Source organism: Cyrtonyx montezumae, unplaced genomic scaffold (genome assembly GCF_038088225.1).
Source record: "Cyrtonyx montezumae isolate F1298 unplaced genomic scaffold, pur_monq_1.0 scaffold_0, whole genome shotgun sequence".
Lineage (NCBI taxonomy): Eukaryota > Metazoa > Chordata > Aves > Galliformes > Odontophoridae > Cyrtonyx > Cyrtonyx montezumae.
Window position 1 is genome coordinate 39,404,418 of NW_027071824.1, and position 24,087 is coordinate 39,428,504.

The 24,087-nt window shown below is 42.5% G+C and overlaps 1 protein-coding gene across 2 annotated transcripts; it reads right to left on the bottom strand.

Moving 5' to 3' along the window:
* Positions 1 to 310: 310 nt before the first annotated feature.
* HECA (hdc homolog, cell cycle regulator) lies at positions 311 to 24,087 on the bottom strand. 2 transcript variants are annotated; one of them, XM_065733171.1, is made up of 4 exons: positions 23,767 to 24,086; positions 9,447 to 10,487; positions 6,151 to 6,305; positions 311 to 3,322 (listed from the first exon to the last, which is right to left on the bottom strand). In XM_065733171.1, the coding sequence occupies exons 1-4, from the start codon at positions 23,990 to 23,992 to the stop codon at positions 3,158 to 3,160; spliced, it is 1,587 nt and encodes a 528-aa protein (XP_065589243.1). In that variant the 5' UTR covers positions 23,993 to 24,086; the 3' UTR covers positions 311 to 3,157. The 2 variants fall into 2 exon arrangements, with proteins under 2 accessions (XP_065589243.1, XP_065589251.1); XM_065733179.1 differs by lacking the exon at positions 311 to 3,322 and adding an exon at positions 5,331 to 6,060 and having other exon boundaries at positions 23,767 to 24,087.

The following is a 24,087-nucleotide window of genomic DNA, read 5'->3' on the forward strand; positions in this document are numbered from 1 at the left end:
TGCTTGTCTGGAATCTGATGCATCTAACAAAATCTCACATTTTGCAGTAACCCATGATCAGATTCCAGTATTAGCAAGAAGCAGAGGAAGCATTCTCTACAAAGGGGGGACAATTTATTTTGGAGGAAAAGGTCAAAGAATCTTTCAGTCGTCCTGATAGTTTCCATTGAGGATCATTTTTGCCATTCTACGCTGAAAGAGAAGCTTTGCAAGAAAACAGGCATTTCCACTATCAACAGCAAAGACTTACTTAATAACAGAATGAAAAGATGAATGGAAAGAAAACTTTTTTTCTTTGATAGATTTGTAAGTAACTTTTTGTCACTGTTAAGACTTTAAAAAGGCATTTCCACTCCTGCTTTCTCAGCCTGCTGCATTCTTGGTTTTGACTTGAACATACTGTTCAACCTTTCATATGCTTGTGTTTTCAAAAAGTAGCCAAATTTCCTTTTTTTCAACTTCTACTCTATCTCGATTGTCATATCTGGAGAGACATCTAGGTACTTAAAGAATAAAATTATAAATTAAGCCACTCTAAGGCAAGTAAATGAACAAGTATTTAAAAGACCTCCAGATCCCACTTCTGCCCCACCACATGCATTGCACAGTGACACCTCTGCTCATCAAATGTTTGAAAAAATGGATAAAGAATGCTACTATTTCGTTATCCATGTAGTGTATGTGGGGATTAATACCCTAGGCTCAAGGCCGGAGTGACTAGCACTCAAGATCAAACACAACACTCACATATATATCCTTTTTTCTCATTACAGGAGTTTTGTCTTTGCTGTGTGATTTTAGACTGCTGGAATAGGCCAGTGCTTGCGCTTCTAATCTGGTTCTTACAGTACTGCCAGATAATGCAACTCCAGACCACCCTAACTCCATCAGGTTTAGGGAACACACCATCAAAGATAAAGGGCCCAAGTTGTTAATTCAAACTATAACTTGTTTGTACTGTATAAGGGAAGATCGTAATGCACAGCTAATAATGTTTAATCTGCTAGCTACCTTCTTCCAGCCCAGGTATGCCTGGGTCAGATTCTGCTCCTGTGGGCAACAATTACAGCTTTGGGACTACTGCGAATGGGGTAGCTGTAACTCAGTTTGTGCTAAGCACGCCAGAACAGTGTTAAAAGTCTCTCAGATTTTTTCTCACAGTTTGTCTTAAAAAGGAAACAGGATTTCCCAAAACTTGTACAAACACAATCCTAGGGAACAACTGCACAAAACCCCAAGGATGTGTTCCAAACACAAACATGTGGAAAAGAAGTAAGGACAGGGCAAAGTGAGTGCCAGCGATGTAGGATAGCACAGCCTGCTAACATCACTGTCCTGGCTCACCAGTGTAACTGCATGAGATAGCCCAGCCCTATCCAGATGTGAAAATCATTAGCTTGAGTTGGCTGGCTTCTAAGGATATTACCACTCAAGTTAGGAGTAAGTGATCTTTGCCAACATAAGCCCTCTGTGCAGCTTCAGTATTATTTGAAGAGTGTCTAATACTAAAAAGAAGCTAATTCTGCAGTGAAGACAGCCAGAAATTAAACTGTGAACTTGGCATTTTTTATGCACAAAGAAACATGGATATTCAGTTCAAGTTTTATGTGCACATTATTTTCTTAGTTTAGCGGAAAGCACAGTGTATGCAATGCTTTTTTGGCTTCTGACTTTTTTGTCTTGTTTCCCAAGATGTGCAGAGTATCAGGGTCATTTGCAAGATTGTGATTTCTACAGATACATCAAGACAGTAATTTGGGGAAAACTGAAAAAAAACCTCAGAAGAAACAAAACATAATCCCATCTAATTAAGAGAATCAAAACCCATACCTCTTGAGTGACCAACCACTCCATAAATACATCATGAACAAAGAAAGACCTCGCAAAAATCTCTGCTAGCTTTAGTAGCCAAGTAAAACATCAGCGACCTATTAAAACTTTTATTAAACCTATTTAAAAACTTTTATTTATGGAAGGAAAAAGTGGGGAGTGACAGAATTTGCAGATTCTGCAGGGCCAACCCCTATAACACAAATTCACTGCCTAATGCACAGACTACTATATACAGCACAGAGGCATGTAGAAAGTAAATACACTGTCTGCTTTCTAAAAAGTCTCCAAGTTTTTAGGCCCTGGTCTTACTTAACTTTTGAAAGACAAAGGTGCAGCAATTCATTGACTTAAAAACCAGTGCCGTGTGTCATATTGGGTGCTTATACAGCTCTTACAGGTCTGACAGCCCAGATCCCACTTTGTGGTCCTCTTTCCAAATCAGTCACACCAGTCTGCAGTAGTAAGCAAAGCGCCAGCCCCAGCAGACACATACAAACATCCCCATTCAGTTCAGCGTGTTCCTTCCACTTATCACAAGGTCCTAAAATATCTGTGAAGAAATAGCTTTAAATAAAGCATTTTAAGATATTCAGCATGTTTTGGTATAAACAGATGACCCAAGTGGTAACATTACAACACTGGTGGAAGCAGCACTTTTGCCATACGATCAGTCAGTGAGGGTAACACACATCAAACATACATGGCAGGAAGACGCTACGCCAAAAAAATAATTCAAGATTACCTTTTCTGGCATAGATTTACATTCACTTGTCACAATATCTTTGCTTTCCCCCATCTCGGGAAACCTGAAAGAAAGCCCACAAAGATAACCACCAGTCTGGGGAATGTATCCTCCTGTCCTTATTGGGATGTGAGGGACTTGATGAATTTAACAGTAACGGGACAACTTCTTTCCAAGGATTTCCCCATTTCCACCATGCTAGAGGGACAACAACCCTACATAATTACCCACTTTTCATCTGGACATATTTTTGCATCCTGTATGTCTCCCCACACCCTTCTTATCGACTGTATTACAATAATACAAAAAATAAAACCAAATCATTATAGCTGAACTTTACCCCACACCTGGGATATACTCAAAGGCCATTAAAATTGGCTTGCCTCCAACCTTCACAGAGATCTCATCAGGAGGATTCTGACTGAACAACATGTATATATACATATTCATATGTACACAGACAAAGAAGCTGCTCTTTCAGTTAGAAAAGAAAGTAATTTCATCACAGAATGAGTTCTATAAAAAGATATGTATTAAAGTTGAAATACCCATAAAATAGCTATTACTAAAGCAAAGCTTTCGTCAATAAGCCTCCAAAACTTTAAATGAAGAAAATGGCTTCACGAAGTGGTAGTCTAGATTTCCACAGTGAGGACACTGCTGGACGTTGCTGTATTCGGAGAAATACTGCATGCCAATCCGTACGTCTATTACTGGCTTCCCACAGTGCTTACAGTTCAGTCGAGCCTTTAAAAAAAAAAAGACAAGAAAAATACTTTTGAAATAACCAGATTTACTCCCATTCCTCGCCTCAGCAAGAGATACACCGCCCCGGCCTCTGGTAATTAACAGCTTCAGACAGGAAACCCGCAGCCACAGTGCCTACCATTAAGGACATTTTTCACCCAGACCAGTAGATTACAGGCAGGTAGAGTTTTTTCACACGAAAACACCTACAGCTCATAAAGTCTAGAGTTCAAGTATCATCCACTCTGACTGACAGGTGGTTTAGAATTTCAAAGCTCATATATGCATAGGGCTGCTCTGTGTTGGCTCACATCTGAACAAATTCATGTCCTCAGCATAAGAAGTGTTGTCTCGATAAATCACAAAGAAGCTCTGAATCGAGGAGAGAAACTTCACATGTGTGCCATGCAATCCTTACCCTAGAGTTCCCACTATGTCTGTTTAGGTTAACATTTTGATCTCTCCATGAAATGTATCAGCACTTTAATCTTCTGGTTTAACAATCTAATCTTTCTGGTTTAACAAATGTATAACTCAATCTACTTCATCAGTACAGCATGATATTGTATCATTTTCAATATCTACTTACACATTTATAATACACACCACAGGTTGCTTAAAGCACAAGAACTACTTGACAAAACCCAACTGAGGTAGGACCAACATTAACTGAGTAGATAGGAGAAATAATTAAAGATGAAGGGTGAGGGCTGGCAGAGCTACTCATATTCGGCATTAAGAACAACAAAAAAGTCTTCAGGAGACATCCAGCTGAGAAATACAGCCCATTTCCTGTACAGAAAGCTCAGCAGGCAATACAAAAACACTCAGGAGAAATGGAGGAGACTTAAGATCACAAAGGATGTTAAGAGTAAAGATGACAAATGAGCAGCGAGGGCCTGATACATAGCACAGCTTAGCCCTGCAGCCTAATATGCCAGTGAGAGCTTCAGCTCTTCATTGAAAAGAACAAATGATTTTCTGTATCACCTTTGACTTCATGCATTTTCTTGGGAGGAGAGGAGGAAGAAATTATTAAAGTACTACTGCTGATGAGACAAGACACAAAAGAAAGAAAGCATGAAGACCTCAGATATCTGCTCTGCTTGAAAAGCAGAAATTCTAAGAAATACAGTCTAATGGGGAATGGATTTGCAGTATTTTCTTTTTAAAAAGTGTGCTTTTTCCTCTTGCTACGGTTCGGCCCATCAGCTAGCTGCTAGCAACCTGACAGCCGCTGTAGTTCATTATCCTACAAGCACATTCGTGGAGTACAATTAAATATTTTGAAATAAGGTACGAAATTATTCAAAACAGAAATCAGCAAGGCGATTCACAGTTAAATTATATACCGAATTTAAATGTCATTCCTCTGTATGCACAGAATCATCTGCAACAATTGTGGTGAAACAATAATATGCGTTACCCAGCAATCACAGACACTGAAGCTAATGGTTTTATATTCAGTTCTATTACTTACCTTGTACTGTCACACTGTCCATTAATCATACAATTAAGATTCATGTATAATGAGACCTTAATTCTTGTCTTGCATGTTCAACTGAAGCAACTCGGATTTAATTTTCCTGTATTTTATAGAGCCAGCAAGTCAGCACCACTGTTTTATAATTGAAAGTCCCTATTTTAAAATAGCTAAAATCTCAAGCACAACAACGGAGGTCATGTCTTTAGCTATAATCAATACGTATATAATATTATACATTATATCAATGTAATCAATGTCATTTTTTCAGTTCCAGGAACTCCACTTGTCTTGCGAGCATTGGTAGAAATGCTAAGTTTAAAATCTGTGTTTCACACAGTGGTAAAACTATATTGCAGATGTCTCTTGTGCTGTCACATCTGTGAGGCCAGGGTCTGCCTTCTTTTTGAGCCTCCCTCGATACAGGACTTCTGGAACTCTGCAGTAGTAAGAAGCAAAGACTCTGCAAAGCTTTGTGGAAGGGATCCACAACATGATGAACTGGTGGGACGCAAACACCAAACACCTTAGCAAGCACCTGCTGGAAGTCGGAGACAAACCCTTCATGTTTGAAGGCAATGGCTAGCTCCTGATGTGCCAGAAGGTACCACCAAGCCATACCCACGAAAACAGTACTCAGTGCTATTTCCATGACTCTCTTCTGTGCATCACCCCTACCTCTGCAGCAAAACTGCTGAGTTTCTACTCCTTGGAAAGAAAGATCTCTTGGATGCTGATGGTCCTGACGCTTCAGGCATGTGTCTGCTTTGGAGTAACCTGAAGCCTTGACTCTTTCCTACCCAAAACATACATTAGGTGAGCATTTAATGAAAGTTAAGCTGCATCAGGCTGTGGCAGAATACCATCAGCCTAGTCAGTTGCAGTAAAGATTAAGGAGAGATGAGTTATCTCCATGCACAAAGACTCTCTAGACCTTCCAATTTTCTTGTCTTTTTTATTACATTTATCTTAGGATAAAACAAAACTCAAGCAACTAGAACCTTGAGTAGACAGATCACCCGCTAAACAATGCACAAGTACTACTAGAATTGCATATGATGCCAAAGATACTTCCTAGTGATCGTCCCAAGCATCAGCTTTAATTGTGAATGCATTTTATTTATTTAAAAAAACAAAAACAAGCATTGATCACTGACCATTACATTAGCTTTTGTCTAGCTATAGGCCTTTGTACTCCGTAAGTTAAGATCAAGGGACAGGGACTCATTCAGCTTTGCTGTACTGCACTCATAGGCTGCAAAAGGAAGGGATGGGAGAAGAGAAACACAGACCTTTATTATCATTAGTGGAATTTCACCTCAGGAGCCTTATGTACGATACTGACCTGACAACAGGGAGATGCTGCCAGAATATCATAGGTATACATAGTTCCCAGTTGATGCCAGCTTCCATCCCATCGGGACTTGCACTTAATGCAGATAATTTTGTGAACCCCTTCTAAGCAGTCTACACAAACAGCATAGAGATGCATAAGCCTTCCTGTGGACAGGAAACACACTTCTTAAGGAAACTGTAACAGAAGATTAAAACAGACATTTCCCGCAATGTGTCATTTGCCCTTTAGTGATACAAATCATACCTTATTAAAATCTTACTTTTAAAAAGAGTGAAAGATAAGCAAAAATTGTTTCCTTATGGAAAATACATAGGACTTGACTGAAGATATTTTCCACAGTTGTGAAACTCAGGAAGAAGTCAACACTATGCCCATTTCTGATCCCCCATTCTTCTACTTGCTGTAGACTTTAGCAAAATACTTAAAAGAAGTTGCTTAAACCACAATAGCAGACGCCAGGTTATTAAGCTATATGACAAGCTGCAGTTTTTCCAACAAGAAAATTGAAAACGTGCAGAAGTGTTGAAGCTTTCTAGAAAGATGGGTACAGGCTCATTTAACAACTTGCCAGAATCTTCCAGCAAGGAGAGAACTAAGGAACTAATATTCCCTATGGGAAAAAAAAAAGCAACAACCAGGTGAGCAACTTTCTTTCCTGTACATTTTTCTGACGATTCATTGTTAGTAACTGTACTTAGAAACACTATATATTACACAGATTTTAACATGCCATACAAATCTACAAGTCTATCAAGCTCTACCATGAACTTAAGCCCCGTATACATAATGGCTTTCAAAAACTAATTTATACTGCCTGCCATGAAAATCAAGTGGTTCAGATTTTAAAACAAAATATCTTCTCTGCACAAATGTCCCTGAACACAACAATGCAAAATCCAAGATGCCAGCTTCGCACGAAACAAAAAGCCCTACACAAATTACAAAGATCTCAAGTCTTGATTAGGTCTGATTTGCAGCGATTGAATCGATCTGTAGTTTAGTAGTTGGCTGTTACAAGTGGGCTCACACAGGGTACTAATTCTGTAATTTATCATATTTTGCACAGCTACACAAGAAAAAAGTTAAGAAGTAATGCAGTTACAAATCAAATACAAAGCAAGACTGACTGAATACAGACAGTGCTTTGTTGGACTGCAATTTGTGCTCATTAGCATCAAAGCACTGGACACATCACATTTTGTAATTTAAAGAGCACACAATTCATGTACCTTCTCTACATAAGTGGAATAAAATATTAACAATGTACAATTAGTTCATACCAGATACTTTAAAACTAACAGCTTACTTATAAACTGTTTTATTTTTAAACAAACTACTTCAGAAAAATTAGAAGGAAAACCAGATTTCTTTTAAAATATATATATACACAAAAACATTTCCTGGTATTAGTTGGTAAACTGAGTTAACTCCACAACAGGGCGTTCAGCTCTAGAAAATGTGACGTGATGAGATTGAAGTGCAAATATAATGAACTCCATTCCTAAAGTTTAACAACTCGGGATTGGAGACTTTCAACTAACTCCATGCACTAAAGTTTTCTGTTGTATAGGAGGACAATAGTTTTCATCATCTGAAGTTCTGCTTCTGCGTATTAGAACACTGCACTTCCCCACCACTTAATTATCAGGATCCTACAGGATCCTTCCTTTGCTACAGGAAATGAGACTCCTGATATCTTACACATGCCTGAAAAAAAAAAAGAAAAGAAAAAGAAAAAGTGGTTTTCTTTACTGAAGAGAAAATAACACCCTGGAACAGCACCTTGCAAGCCTAACTTCATTTCAAAGCTGAGAATAGTAGTTCTGATAATAAACCATTTTACCCAGCATCATGAAGTGAAAAAATTAACAATTATTCACAGTATTTCGTCAGAACAAGTTTTTCAGGTGTACCATGGAATGAGTAAGGAGCAATTAATTAAAGAAAAAAATAGCAAAACATCTGGCAGAGTTTCATTCTTAGTGGCAAACAAGAAGTGACGAGTTCCACTGTTACTAAACCAGCTATTAGCACTGGTAAGATCACAAGCACATTGTGCATGCCTCCTCACAGCAGCCAGTAAGCACTGTTACCTCACACAGGTATATTTTGTCTATCTTAGAGATTTTTCAGCTTATAAATTTCCTTGCCACTTTTTCCCTTTAAAGTACATTAGATGAAACAGAAACGATAATGTTAGCATGAGTACAGGTCAGTGATTTAGCACACAGTGATTTAAATAAAGAAAACAATACAAAGTTTGCTGAGGAAAGAACATTATTACATAACAGATATTATGACCATGCATGAGATATCACAAATTTAACAAAAGGAGAGTTAAGTGCTAAAATACCTCCTGTTAATGTATTCCCATTACACCTTCCAATGCAGAACTTCACGTTTTTGAGCACTAAACTAGGAATAGTTTTTCTGACTTGTGTTAGCCATACTGGCTGTCAGCAGATGGCAGGACAGATGTGTTTTGCTTTCCTCACTTAGTTTGGGACATACTTTTCGGGAAGAGCTGAAGATCATCCCAGTCCATGTTTGTTTGTTTCTCTGGGAGGAGAAAACATAATACATGCCTTGGCCCTAGCTCAGCATGGAGCTGGGACACAGTCAGAGTGCTGGCCAAACAGGTGGGAATTTGGAACTAAATCTAGATCCCACACTACTCCATCACCACTTCTTCCCAGAATAATAAAAGCTTGCTTTTACTATGCCTATCCTCTCCAGGCCACAGAAACTGTCCTTGCCAGGTCTGCACTAAAACAGGCCAGACTACAGTCCTTGCCATGCAAAAAAATACCGCCTCCAATAAACGAAAGTGATATTCTCCAGTCTGAAAGCAGACAAGAGGCATGGCTGGCAGTACAAATACGACTTTCACCCGTGCTGCAGCACAGCACTCTGAAATGTAAAAGGTTGTTTAAAAGGCTGATGTACGTCTTGGGAGGACAACTCACAACATATAAATCAGTACATACACACTGAAACAGGGTGGCTGAAAAATCTTCCTACAGTCTATCTAGAAACCTGGTAAGATATCTCCTGATTGTAAAAAAAAAACCCACGAGGCACGAATCTTTCTGCACAGTATTTGTTTTTTCTAATCTCTGCCAAGAATTTCAACCTGACCCACATTGTAACCTGAACATGACTCCAAACTTTAGAGTACAACTCAAAAATGCAGAATCAGAATGAAAATCTAAAATGGGAGGTGGGGTATGGAAAGCAGTCCCACCACCAAATGAAACCTAGCATGATGGACAGACAACCTGTACCTTGAAGGTGACAGGGAACATCATATTCAATTTCATCGTGTCTCGATGGGCTAAGAAACAGGGTTCCATCCACCAGCGGAAATTGTTCAAACACTGGCAGTGCCCTGTGGCACAGTGCACAGTTCACAACATTCCTGTGGCTGGCACTAAGAGCAGCAAGAATAAACTTCCGCAGGTCCTCCCCTTGGCCCACTTGGGCATCATCTTCCATTCGCACATGAAAAGTATTCAATTTATGCCTGGGTATGTGAGTGAGAAGCTCGGACAGGTCGAGCCTTCTCAAAAATTGCACAGGGGCATCGAAGTGTCCCGGCCGATGTGCTTGCAAACCAGCTGCCCCATAATCGAAGTGCGCGTTCCTGAACATTCCCCCTCCGGCGATGCTCTTCTTGTGCGGCTCCAGGTGGATGGCGTTCTTCAGAAACTCTCCTAAGTACCGCGATGAGCGGGGGCCGCTGAAATGGGTTGGGGCAAGGATCGAGTACCCGGTTGGTGGGGACTGCCCAGGAGACACGCAGGGGGAACGAACGGCATAGCTGCTGCCAACGACACTCTTCTCTTGAGAGTTCTGCCTGTCCATCGAATGCCTTCGCTGGATGTCATGACTTAAGCCCTTCTGTGGCTTGTTGGCTGGCCTGCCCTTTTTGGCCTCTTCTGCCGATTCCACCATAGACCTCCCCGTGCTCTTTTCTAACACCGATTTCTTCTTCTTGTCATCCTGCATTCGTTTCACCTGGTACCAGTCGGTGTCCTTCTTTAAATGACCCTGCCCGCATCGACAGGAGCAGAAGCGAAAAGCGAGGTCGTATCCCTTCTTTGTCCACATGTTCTGGCGACACTGCTTCTCATTCCAGCTCCTCGCTCTGCCGATGCAATTGAACTGGACAAGAATGCTGCTTTCCCACTCGTAGAAGCACTGAAGGTGCATCCAGGTGCTGTAAGGGCAGTGCTCGTTGTTGCATATAACCTTCTGGTAGTCATCCTTCTCAAGGTCCACTGGCCTTCCAAAGCTACAGATCAGTGGAGTAGCACAAGGGGCTTCTGTGGAACGAAAGCAGACACATTAACGATGCACACTGCTAGTGGCCTGTTCAAATGTTCAAATGCTGTGCCAAATACAAACATGAGTTCTTACTCATATACCACATGATCAAAGAGCCTACAAGCATTAGGTCCAAGTCAGAACAAAAAAACAGTCCCTGACAAAAAGAAAAAAAACACGTTAAGTACACGGAAGAAGCTACAGAAAGAAAGGAAATAACAGAATAAGGAAGCAAACAGACAATATAAACAGTTCAGTATTCAAAGACAAAGCACCTCAGAAGCATTAACCCCCCTCAAGGCCCTGTGGACATCATCGCATAAGTGAGCGTTAAATAGAAAGCTCTGTGAATGTTTCTGCAGGACTGGAGCCTGAGAGGCAACATGGAAAAAACACACAGGGATGCTGGTTTGAAAAACAAGGTAATACAGACAGACTTTGCAGTCACAAGGCAAGGCATACACTGATCTTTTCTTTAGGAATGTGCAAGAGACAGGGGATAGGGAGAGAGACAGGAAGCAGAGAACTTTGAACAGCAAGACAAATAGCTCATGTTTCTTGTATGGAAAGGAAGATCTCTGTTACATTTTCAGGCAAACAGAGGACATACTACCATTGCTGACCTACTTGACAGCTAAATTTTACAAACCAAATAGTCAGCAACACACACTGGTTAGAAAGCTAAATGCCACATGCTCTTTTATCAGCAAAGCAGCAGCCTTTGCTACGTGCTTGAGCAAAAAATAGAGTATTTCAATTCTTTTCCTGTAACAGTATCAAATGCACAGATGTTCTGTATTTATGAGCAATAACATTTTCCCCTCCCTCACCTAAATACCACAGGCTATGGAATGCTTCAATTACTGCGCAGTTGCAGCTGGAAGGCAAGAAATTTACATGTTGAGTTTCCACTCGATCTGAAGTGAGTATAATCTCAAAGTTTCTGGGTGCTGAGTCAAATGTGACATAAATCTGTTCTTCTAACTTCCTACTTCAGCAAAAGAAGCACCACTTCCAGTAGGGCTGTCAGGCTGCCTTTTTACCTCTGCTTTACTGAATTCAAGTAATTGCAGGCTTCTTCAGGGTCTTCCCCAGTCAAGTGCTGCCTCACCCAGCAAGAAGCAGCACAACAGACTCCCTGGAGCTCCAAGTCCCAGTCAGAACCCAAGGACTTGCAAAGGGGATGCACCACACCTCATCATGACAGCCTGCTGCACACTCATTGTTTTTCCCTAGGATTTCAAATTTCTACCTAACAAGCCAGGAAACAGTACGCATACTCACCTAACACACTGCAGCAATACATAAAACACTTAGAAACAATGTGTCACTGGCATGCTAGTGGTTTTGTCCCTTTCTAACAACCTGTTAAAATGTGAGAAACAAATAAATAAAACATCTTCAAGGTAACTTGAAAATTCAAGATCACAGAAGCTCTACAGACTTATTCACCCAGAACACACATGCACAAAGAGCACAACAAGATCTTCCCAAGCTGTGCCCTGGAATAAACTACATCCTTCATCTTGCTTCTCTGCCTCTGCTTCAAGAGCCTGAAACAGCACAGATGCAAGGAGAATTTGCTGCAATACCTTTCCTTCAGGAACTGGACTATTAACTGCAATGAAGGAACATTTTATAGAACATTGTTCTGAATCAGAAAAAGCCTCATTCAGCCATAAAAAGGAAAAGAAGATTACCAAATTGGAGAGAACACTGCTAGACAAGAAAAGCATCCCTTCAGGACTCTTTTGGAAGTTCCTTCTATACAGGTGACATTCTTTCCCTGATGTCTCATGTCTCTGAAAAGCCTGCTAAGAACATGCAGGTTTTAGGTTATCATCTGAGAGATGTGGATTTCACTGGCAACCAAAGACTAATTTTTCTCCATGTTTTTATTCCTTATTATTGAATATAAAGACAGAGGCTAAGAGCAAAAGCAAATGATAACTTATCTGCTCCAAATCAAAACCAATGAGGCTACCAACCCACAGAGATCTCCGATTGTTCTCACAGAGTGCCACCCTTGATTCATACACACCAAGCATCTCCACAAAGTTTTTCTTCATCCTCAGTCACTCTTTTATCATATTTAGGAGCAGACAGCATAGTTTGCAATTATGGCATCTGATGCAGTTTATCTCAGGAAAAAAAAACCACACCACAGATAAATTGAGACCACTGAAGGCAAATAATCGTGTGCAGCAAGATCTAAAAGGTACCACCACGGACAGCTCTCACACGTTTCCCACATTTACCCATTCTAGTATGCATCCTTTTACGTCACTGCCAGAAGGCAGGAAGAAAGGACATGCCAACGATTCGCTTATGGTCCTCCTGTGCTTCAGAAGTAAATGTTCTAACAGCTGCACATATAATTATAGCTGACAGCCAAAAGCGTAACTGCACAGACATGTCTAGAGATCTCCAGTTAAGACTGTACACTTGTTCTTTCATACTGGTAACACTAATTGATGAGAAAAGAAAGGCATTTCGTTAATGAGACTTTAAACATGGTTCTGGATTCAGATGAAAAAACACCCGATCTTCAATCCTCTAAGAAATTTACTGCCTCTTCTCAATGTGGACAAAAACCAAGATCAATATGGGAAGCAACCGAAATATGGAAATAATAATAAAACCAGCAGACTGAATGTATCTCTAATTATTTGATTATATCTATGTTCTGTATGCCTAGAGACTCTTTTAAAGGTGATTTTCAGTAGATTTTTCCTCTTTTCAAATAGTCCATTAAGAGGACTGTGGAGTTGTTTTTTTCCCACATTTAACTTAATTAGATGACAACAACTTTTTCAGACATTTTCTCATCTGATCTACCTAACCAGTGTAAACTGGCAACAACATGGAGCGTTTATTATGGCTAATGAAAGTTGTTTCAGCATTAAGCCCTAACACTTCTGTGGTACCAGCATATTAAAGAAGGCAAAAAAACACCGGCTGAAAAGTCTATAAAAATGATTGAGCCAACCGTCAGCTCAGTCTACCATTACAAGTTTCATCCGGTCTATTTGTGAAAAACAGACTGTTCAGGACTAAATATCCCCTCAACTTCTCTTTATCCATGTCTCTATCCAAACACAATCATGCCACATATTCCTACATAAAAAATAAATGAGCAAGAGAAAGTAAAGCAACTTTTTTGCAAAACTTAAGTTCACAGCAACAGATATGTCACATGAGCAAGAATGTCAGCGTTCAGTTTACTTAGTACGACAGCCTTTATTTCCCATTAATTAGAAATGCATTTCAAGATGGTTCTTCAAAAAGACAGAGATCAGATCAACACGTTTGTGTTTTATTGTAACGTTACTGCAGTTACCAAGAGATACTCACAAATAGAGGGAGTAAACTGAATTTCACGTCAGCTAAACTACCCATCCATACCTTTTTAGCCCCAAGGTGGTTGGTCACCTGAACACAAACTGACTTCAAGTAGCTAATATGCCATCAGATTTCTCATTTCCAAGTAAAAAATAAAACAAAATAAACAAAACAAAAATAACAACAAAAACAAACAAACAAAAAAACCTGCAGGAAAAATGAAAGACCAACTGGTATCAGGGAAGCGTCCACTCTTCTGAAATAAAGCCTAACTGAACATATCAATATCTCCATTTTATCTTTCAATTTCAAGACATGTCTCATTCCTCAGGAGAACAAAACAAGACAGCAGGTAGTTCTGTGCAGCAGAACAGCTTTGGTGTGCAGACCCAAGTGCACAGCCGTAATGGGCAGGCTGCTGATTCGGAACTACAGCTGCACACTGACTCTTTCAAGAAGTAATGTTCCACATAAAAAAGAAATGTTTTCTCACATTCCACTACAGTGATTTTCATCAGTAATTCTGAATGTAGTTTTAAGGGGCAGCTCATAAATGTCCTCTAAAATAGAAATAATATGTAATAATCCAAGTAAATGTACATCTGGGCAAAGATCACTCACTGTTTAAACAAGATTATATTTTTGACAGAACTAACATAAAATTAAATTTTCTTTCAAAATCAAGAAAGAAGATTTAAACATCAGTAGAAGCTGGGAACATAAACAGATGAGACAAATTTCCTTCAACATAAACCACATTAACCTGTTTCTACACACACACATACACACAAAAAAGACTTTAAGATAGCATATGAAGCCCGCCCTTCCTTCTTCATGACACAAAGGAAAGCAGCAGAACATTTGCCTGAGGAACTTCTCTCTGATGAAGCAAATGGTGGAGAATGTTCTTTCCTTCTGTTTACACACCCATCAGAAAACCAAAGATGCGACCAGCAAGCCAAATGCCATGACTCTATGGCTTCAGTTTCATTTGTTCTAAATCCTAGATGCAGATGCCTAAAGCAAAATTAGTTCTTTCCTCCATGTTCCCACATTATCCATTGTGCAAGCACCAGAGGTTTTCAGTCAGTGAACAGAAACAGATACTTATTCCTCTCCTAGCCAGCTTAGGTTTCAGCTCACCACACAGACATAGGGCTGATCATAATGACTGATGTCTATCCAAACTTCTGAGAATCCATGCAGGCCGATTAAGATTAATTTAAGCTATTCTTTAGGAGGGAGGGCAAGAAACAGGACAGCAGCACCTAACTACCCCAAATGTAGGCTTCTTTTGTGTCACGAGACCCCCTGTAAGACCCTTGAAAAGAAAAGCCATCACGAGAACTCTATCTTCAGCAAGCAATGCAGGAGCACATCTCAGGGTGATGTGACCCTTGCTGCAGACCCACCAACATCACTCCATAAGAGCCACTGACTCTAGAAAATCCTTCATCAAAATGGGAGTCTGGATCAAAGCCTTCCATGGCTAACCACTTGCACGTTGACACTTACGTGCTGAGCTGGGAGCTGAATCCTACCCTCAAGATCCAAGTAGCAGCGGACAATATTTACACTTGGAAGGGACTTTAAGAGATCAAAAGCTCTACCTGGCAGCTTACCCAATGTGCGAGATGTCATGAGCTCTACTAGTAAGTAATCATGTGAGGTGACCACCTTTCTTAAGGGAAGACTCTGGGTAATCTGGAGTTGCTAAACCTTGGCTCACCCAGAAATTCAGATGAGACTCCTGGAGGGCTCAGCAGTGCTAGAACCATGTACCTACACCACTTCACTTGTGCTGACTTCATGCTTGGCCTCCAAAGACGTCTCTTCCCCAAAAAAGCTGAGAAAGGCCTAGCAACTACATAGCAGTGGGAAGATGCAATGGAAATCACAAAGTCATACCTGTCATGTTAACGCCTTCTAACCTGAAGCACTGCCAGAACAAATGCTTGTTTATGAAAGAAACCATTAGCACATGATACAGAGTTGGTGTTGTTTGTGGCCCTTACTCAATCATTTGCACTCTGTTCAGTCATCACCTCACCAAAGTAAGTTAGAAAGCCAAAAGTAAAACTGCACAAACTAAGGAGAGGAGGCACCTACATGAGCACAGAAGCTTTGCAGTTTGCTTACACAGCAGCCATCCATACTCCAGGCTGGATCAACTGCCAACATAGCTGGTCCCATCATGAAAAGTCATACAATCTTACAGAAATAACCAAAATCCCTATTGTTGTTATCAGCAAGCCAAACTAGCCACCACATTTTTGTTCAGGATTTGTTCAGGATGTACAGAACTTCCCTGCACAGGAAAAATCCTGCCCTGACTTGCTGCATATACTTAATCCAGGTGAAAACATCACTAGCTCACCATATCAGGGAGAAGAGACTCAAGCCCCTGTTTCTATCAGCATCACAGCTAATGCCAGTGTATTCCTGCTTCTTCATTCTGAGTTGGCATCACCATGCTAAGTAAGGATTTTTACAGAGACCCCTACTGTGATGGATGCAGAGATTGGTGACTATCACAGAACTGACAAGCACTATTATGTTCAGAACCTTGGCAGTGGTTTTGTCCATACAGGAATCATTCTAACAGCAAAGCACTTCCACCATTAAATTCTCTTACTGCAGCCTTCCAATAACCTGTAATATCCTGAAGTGTTACAATAAACTAACCCTGGAGTCATGGAAATATCTTTTTATCTAAAATATTCTAACAACTGAAGCCAATTCTAATGCAACGACTTTAACAAGTTTCCAGTAGCAAACTGCAACTCATGCTGAGAGTAAAGGAATAAAGGCAGTAAGGTAAACAAATCTGCAGGCATCCTAAACCACGCTCCGAAGTAAACATGGTAGACTGGATTTGCTCAGAATCAGAGTCAGTTAGCAACAATGCCCTACTCAAAAGCACAAGGTAAAGAACAGTAGAAAGAGAAAAGGTTGAATCAAATGGTATCTGCATCTTTTTTCAGTTTCAAGTCTAAGGGTATTTGTATCATTGGTCTACGCTTTTCAAGTTTCAATATGACAGTATTTTTACTTCCCACATGAAAGGCAAAATAAGCTGGTATAAACTCAATGGGAAGAGGGGGATGAAGCCGCCCTAGCTGCAGTAACGAGCATCTCTGCAAGACAATGTCTCCTGAGGTTGGAGCTGTCTGTTCCAATAGATGTCTCTCTCACTATGCTGTGTTGGCTCCCAGCCCCGCCTGTGGGCCATCTCTGGCATCTGTGCAGCACACAGAGACCTCAACTGTACACTGCTCCCAAAATGCTTATCTGTAGCACAGAAGCAGAGTTGGGGAATACCAGGCACTCTCAACAGCCAGGCTCTGACTGAAGCTAACTCCTCTCCCAGCAAGCATTCGAGACAGGAACAGCAGCAACATCCCACTCGAGCCCTGGCAGGAGGACTGAAAGACTCTGCCATAGCAAAAGATAAAGGTTAGAATGCTCTCAAGATAAATGTCACAGGAGTCTACTGGGAAGCGCCAGCACTCCACTCAAAATCCTGCAAGCTTTCAAAATGGAATTATCCACTCCAGTGACTAGATTACTACTTCAAGAGGCCTGTTTGAAATTATTTGAATTTCTGTGAAAACTGTTTAAAGAAAGCCCATGCCCTACTAATGCCATTCTAATTCAGATAATTTGAAGATTAGCTGGATCATTTTTCCCTGAACAAGATGCAAGTTTTACCGCTATTTTTTCACACGTGCTGTAGCAAGAGAAGCAGAGAAGGAAAGATGTCTGACAGTAATCACACTACTTTAATATCAAACAATGTGTCAATATGCAAGCCTGAAAGTGAGGTTGGAGGAAGAAAACTTAGAAACATTGCTAAGGACTGGAACCTGATTTGTCGCTGCTTGTGAGATCACTGAGAGAAAAACAGGGGATGAGTACAGACAAAGTACAGCAATCAGTTCAAAAACTGCATTTCCTCATATGGAATCTAACAAACATCAAGCCTAACCCCTACTCATACAAGCGTTACACTTCAACCAGAGACTGATCACAATGCAGAATGCAGACAGGCCTTGATAACCACTCTGATAGCAAAAAGACCTGTTATAAAGAAATGAAATGAGCATGTAATTGTATCGAGATATTTATTTTATTCAGTAACACTACAGACATGATCCTATTTGTGAGTATCTGCAGAACATGCCTTGCACTTACCATGAAAAGATATAACTGCACAGTTTTAAAAATTCTAAAGATGAAAGTCCTTTCAAAACCTATTTGCACTGATAGTGACGGTGAAATTTGCATTCAGTTGATTTCTGCAGTCAAAAGAACTCAATGGAATTAGAAAGAAAAATGGTTTTCCTTAACAAAGTCTCTATGAATTAGATTTTGACACTTATTGCAACAGAGGAGAAACCTGATATTCTAGGTGGCTTCACTGATACCAGTGGGACCCCCTCTTTCAAGCTAAGTAGTAACAAGTTCACAGTACGTGTCACCAAAAGGCTGGACTGGAGTTACATGTTATATGTAACAGGGAATATTCAACAGCAAATACTCATCCATGCTTAAATATTGAAGCAATTCATGCTCTAAAAATACATTTTTAATTGAATATTGCACTGACAAATCTTCTGACTCTCTATCATACTTCCAGGATATAATCTTTTTTCGTAAATCTTACTGGCTGGCCAGTCACAGCCTTCAATACATTAGACACTGTTGCACTGACTGATTTTCTTCATACATTTGTTCTGTGTTAACATCTTTATCTGAAAGTAAATAAAAAACTTACAAACTTGTGGAACCCAGGTAAAGAGTATGCAAAAGCGCAGCAGGCCATTTTAAAGCCACGTGGCTATGGTTAAGTTCTCTAGAAATCTTACACTAATACAAAGATGCTTCTTGGGTAATTCTTTATTTGAGAGGTTAAAAATATTCAACTCAATAGAGTACTTTTATGTGCTGAGACATAAAACCAATAGAGAGCGTCCAAAGGAGAGCCACAAAGATGGTCGGGGGTCTGGAGGACAAGGTGTACAAGGAGCGGCTGAGGTCCCTGGGTTGGTTCAGCAGAGAAGCTGAGGAAAGGCCTCATGGCGGCTGCAGCTCCTCACAGGGAACGGAGAGGCAGCACTGAGCTCTGCTCCGTGTGACAGCGACAGGGCCCGAGGGAACGGCTTGGAGCTGTGTCAGGGAGGGGAAGCTGGGGGTTAGAAAAGGTGTCTTCACCAGAGGGTAGTGAACATGGAACAGGCTCCCCAGAGCCACAGGCAAGGCCCCATGCTGCCAGGAGTTCAAGAGTCTGACAACACTCTTAGTTTTATAGTCTGATTTTTGGGTGGTGCTGTGCAGAGCCAAGAGTTGGACTTGATGATCCTTGTGGGCTCCTTCCAACTTGGAAGATTCTATGATTGCATAATATTTCTGATTGATGAGAGAAAGTTCTGGTACAGAGTACACTGTACAAAGCTGATGTGTACTCCAGTACTCCCGCTGTGTGAAGTGAACCTGCTGCACATCTCCCAAGAGCACCTAATTTACCAGGAAGGCACATTATGTTTTTCACTGTGTCCTTCTGGGTTCTGGTCCTCAGTGAGATGATCCATGGGGAGTTCCTGTTGGCAAAGATAGCTGATCGGAGGCAGGTGCGCAGGTGGGAGGTGCAGCTCCAAATCAGCCAGCCCAGCCCTATCACAGGCACCACTGGTACAGCCCTTCCACTGGCAAAGCAGAAACTCCACTTCAGGGAACAATCTGCCTGTGGGACCTAAAGCACTGACCTCCAATAGCTCTCCCACTTCCTTTACTCCACTGGAGGATTCTCACAACCAGCATCCTGTATAAACCTGAATTGTGGTAATTCCATGACACCCAACATACTTAGCTCTGCCAGTTTTGCAGTTTAAGGGCTCATTCATGCCAGTGGGGAAAAAAGTATGGCCTTAAATACACCGTAAGACAGTAATTTAGAGAGAGCTATGCTGTAATTCTTTGTTACTTTATCTTTGCAGTTTAAAATGAACCCCATGTTAAAGTGGAAAACTACAGACATGGCGAATAGACAGCCAGCTTCTCCTTTTTATTATCATTTCTCCCCCTCATTTTCTCACAGTACCAATGCCGGAGAATCCAGAGTGACAAAGATATGGCAACAGAACAGCAAGATGCTAAGACAGGGACAGAAACAGAAGGAAGAGGACTTGGGTCTACTGGACAATGAAACCAAGAATGGATGCAAGGCAAAGAAAACAGTCGGAAGAATTTTGGAGGTGGAAACAACTGCATGTGGGGACTGGAACAAGAAGTTTATGGGATAAAAGGTATAAAAGGTAGACTGGCTACTCCTAGAAGTGCCCAAGCTTGACAATGCAAAAATAGAAAAGGAATTTACTACTCAGAACTGCTAGATCTTATGTAAACCCTGCAGGCGATCCTCTGCTATTGCTCTGAGCAAAGGATCCACAAAACATCTTGATTCTTCATGCTCGTTCATGCCTGCATATGAAGACCACCAATTACTGCCGTTGGGAATTCCAGTACTCCACAGGGTTGAAGTCACTGAGACACAAACTAAGGAAGCTGCTGATAGAATTTTACATAATCATAGCTCAGATTTTCCAATTTTAACACGAAAACTAGCATAAAAAATAATCTAGAAAAATGCATTCTTTTAGGAATATAATTCAATCCCTCTGAAGACAGAAAGTCTAAGAAATAAGGCTATTACATCAAATTTCACTTTTATCGTGCACTATGATAGTTAAATTATTCCCCTGACCCAATGACCTGCATCTCACTCAGCATAGAAAATGAATGTCACTCTGGTCAAGCAAGATTGAGCTATTATATACAGAATTCCTCCTTGCTCTGAAGGAAGGTATATGTGTACCATGCTACCAGTGAATGGGAACTCTCCAGGAAAAGAGGTGAGAAGACTCAGAAAAAGAAGCAAAGGGAGAAAGAGGAATGGAAGGCACAGACAGAGAATGAATTTTGCTTGTGGACACTAAGCCAGCACCTGCAAAAAAGGTACAGCACAAGATGGAGAAAAGTCATCACATCTTGTCAGTAGCTATGGCTTCTATCCCCTTGACCCCCATAATCTGAAGCCAGAATCTCAAACTCAGAAGACAGAGCCCTCCAGAGCAGTTGGATCTTTGAATGCACATAAATGAAAACACTACCAAAACCAAACACAAGCAGGTGGCCAAAAATTCACTGATATTCTGGAGGAAAACTGCAAGGATTAAAGCGAAAGTTAACCCCTTTCCACTGCAAAGGGCTGCTGCAACAGCAGTTCTGTGTAACACCACACTGCTAGACCTCCCTGCAGAGAGAAGCCCAGAGGAAGTTAAAAATTCTGTTTCATTCCAGCATTTGGATGTTGGGCAGAATCAATACATAGACCACATAATGAACAATGAAGACTTCGATCTGAATCGCTATCCCTTCCTTGGATGAAACAGGGTCCTGATGTAACTGCATAATTAGACTATCATACCAACAACACAATGCCAAGTCAAGGTCTGCAGTCTTAATTTTGCCATTATTAAATCCTCAGCCTTCATCTCTATATACTTGTCTCGTCACATTAATGAAAGAAAACAGGTTATATTATTAGGATCATCAACTGCTCTTCCAGGGCAGAGATAGCAGTGTAGGTGAGAGGCAGCAGAGGGGCAAGGGATGCAGAGAACCCACGCTCATGGGCAACGCAAGCCACAGTGTGCAGCTGCCTGCTCCCTGGGCAGCAGCACAGGGAGGAGCCTCCCTGCACCCAGCACACTTAATCTGCAACCTAGATAATCTCCCATGAATAATCGAGAGTTGACTGCAGACAGAACTCCATTAACCTCTCAACTCGCTGCACCAGGCCGTGTCCCCAGTGAAGTGCTTAGTGACCATTTAACCTCAAGCGCACCGCCCCTCACAAACACCTCAGGACTAGAACCGGGACCCCACAGGCCGCTGAAGGCCTCCAGGCCTACACTGAGATGCTTCATTTCAGATTCACAGGTTTTGAAGATACCACTAGCATCATCTGTATCGGAATTTTATTTTTTACTTAGAAAGAGTGTGGGCAAGGTAGGGATGGGTTGGTGGTTGGACTAGATGAACTTAGTGCTCTCTTCCAACTGTAATGACTCTGTGATTCCCTGCACATGAAAACTGGGTGCCCAGCTCTCCTTCAGGACAGGAGCCATTTCTTCTTTCATCCTTTGGACCAAACCTGTTGAAAGCTCTGGATGTGTCAGTAAGAATACAATTTACAAAACTTCCAGCTCAGGGTTATCTGATGGGCAGGAGCATAGATAAAATAAAGCTCATAACCACATGGACTCCTCCAACCTCCAGCAGCAACTGAAACGAAAAATCTGACCGGACGCAGTGATCCTCAGAAAACACAGAGTAGCTGTGTCAGGCACTCCAAGTAAATTCTGAAGCCAACATCATACCACCGTTGTGAGGACACAAAAGAAGGGACTGGGGTGCCCAGAGGAGAGGACAATTCTGATCACTGGAATCATAAGGAAGCAAGGAAGGAGGGAATAAAGCAGCATCTCAGGTTAGATTCTGGAAAGGCAGCTTCAGTTTCATAGGAGCCCAGCTAGCTTAGCCAATACCTCAACATCAGGACACCACCTGTAAAGCACACATCCCACCACCAGACTGAAGTCCAAGAAATTATCCAGCTCTTGCTAATCCTTCTGACTTTTCCCCTTGCTCACTGACACAATACAAAAAAAAAAAAAAAAAAAAGGAAAGGAAAGGAAATTCTAAACAATCTCCATGACTCTCTGGAGCAAGTAATATTCTCATAAAAGTAGTATGGCAAAGACCTTGTTAGCTGAAGTGACTCGTAATTAATTGCTAACATTTCTAAGGAAAAGTTTCCATTAAGCGATACATGGGAACTGGACATCTTGAAAACTGCAGTAAGACTCTTGGATCTCCAGCTGGCTAACAGCAGCCAAGCAAAGCTACTGCCAGAAAGCGTGAAGCTTCACCCTCCCGCCTCCCCCAGTGCACTGGAAGGGAGTAGCTGAAGGCCAATTTCCAAGAGGAAAAAAAAAAAGAAAATCAGAATAAAGGGCTCTATGCAGTTCATTGTAAGTGTAAGGGCAGAACGTAGATTCCTCTTTCTGGATTGGCAAAAAGTGTACAGAGATCCCAGCCCACCTCCAGCTATAGCTCAAAATATTGTAGTTCAGAGACTGCCTCCAAACACAAACAGCAAAGCAAATCTCCAGAAGAAAAGAACCTTACCAAAACTGAATCAGAAACCAAAGCACCAATCGAGGGCTGCAGAGAATGGCTGATCAGAAAAACGAAACTTGCAACTACCGCAGCAGGACAAATGAAACAGAGCTAAAAGAAGGGCTTCATTTCGTTTTTAATCGTGGTCAAGTAAGGTAGGGATTCAATTTCAATTCCATTTCCACACCGAGCCCTGTCCTGCTTGGCAGCAAAGCCTCCTCGCTTCCCTCCAGGCACCTCACGCAGACGGAGGGATCACAAAGCAGCCGGGGCCGCTCCGAGCCCCGCTCCTTCCGCGCGGAGGACGGGCGGACACGCCGGGCTCTGCTCCTCTCCCCGCCGCAGCCCCGGGCGGGCGGCTCCGCTCCTCCCCGCCTCCAGCATCACCGCGCGGCACCTGCCCGGCCCCCGCCCTGCTGCGACCCGCACCCTCCCGACGCCCCCCCGGCCGCAAAGGCCGCGAAGAGCCCGCAGAGCTCAGCCCGGCCCCGCCGCTCTCTCTGCCCTCCCGCCCCTTCCTCCTCGCGCTTCCACCCGGGCCTGCCCCGCCACCTCCCCGTGGCCGCCGCCGCCCGCGACCCGCTCTGCGGCCGCTCCCCGCCGCCGGGCCCCCGCGTCTCTCGCTCCCTCCCTCTCTTTCCCTCCGCCCGCGCCGCTGCAGGAGGCCGCGGAGCCCGGGCCGCCGCCGCTCACCGCTTTTGACGTCGCCGGGCGCCGCGCCGCCCGCGGCCGCCGCACCGCCCGCACCGCCGCCCGCGCCGCCGCCCGCCGCAGCCGCTCCGGCCCCGCCGCCCGCCGCGGCCCCGCCGCCTCCCGCCGCCGCGGCGCCGCCGCCTGCCGCCGCCCCGTTCTCCTGCTCGTCGCCGCTGCTGTTGGCGCGCTTGTTCTTCTTGCCCTTGCCGCCCTTCTGGTTCGGCATCGCGGGCCCGGCCGCCGCCGCGGCGGCGCGGGAGGGCGGCGGCGGCTGCGGAAGGCGCCGCCGCTACCTCCGGCTCATGGCGGGGCCGCGATAGC

What these genes read in the sequence shown, in the direction of transcription:
- HECA (XM_065733171.1), bottom strand. Translation starts at nt 23,992, where the DNA reads ATGCCGAACCAGAAGGGCGGCAAGGGCAAGAAGAACAAGCGCGCCAAC. An exon ending in GCCCGGCGACGTCAAAAGCG is followed by an intron (nt 10,488 to 23,766) that starts GTGAGCGGCGGC and finishes TTCGTTCCACAG; the next exon opens with AAGCCCCTTGTGCTACTCCA. An exon ending in CAGCATCTCCCTGTTGTCAG is followed by an intron (nt 3,323 to 6,150) that starts GTCAGTATCGTA and finishes TTTTTTTTAAAG; the next exon opens with GCTCGACTGAACTGTAAGCA.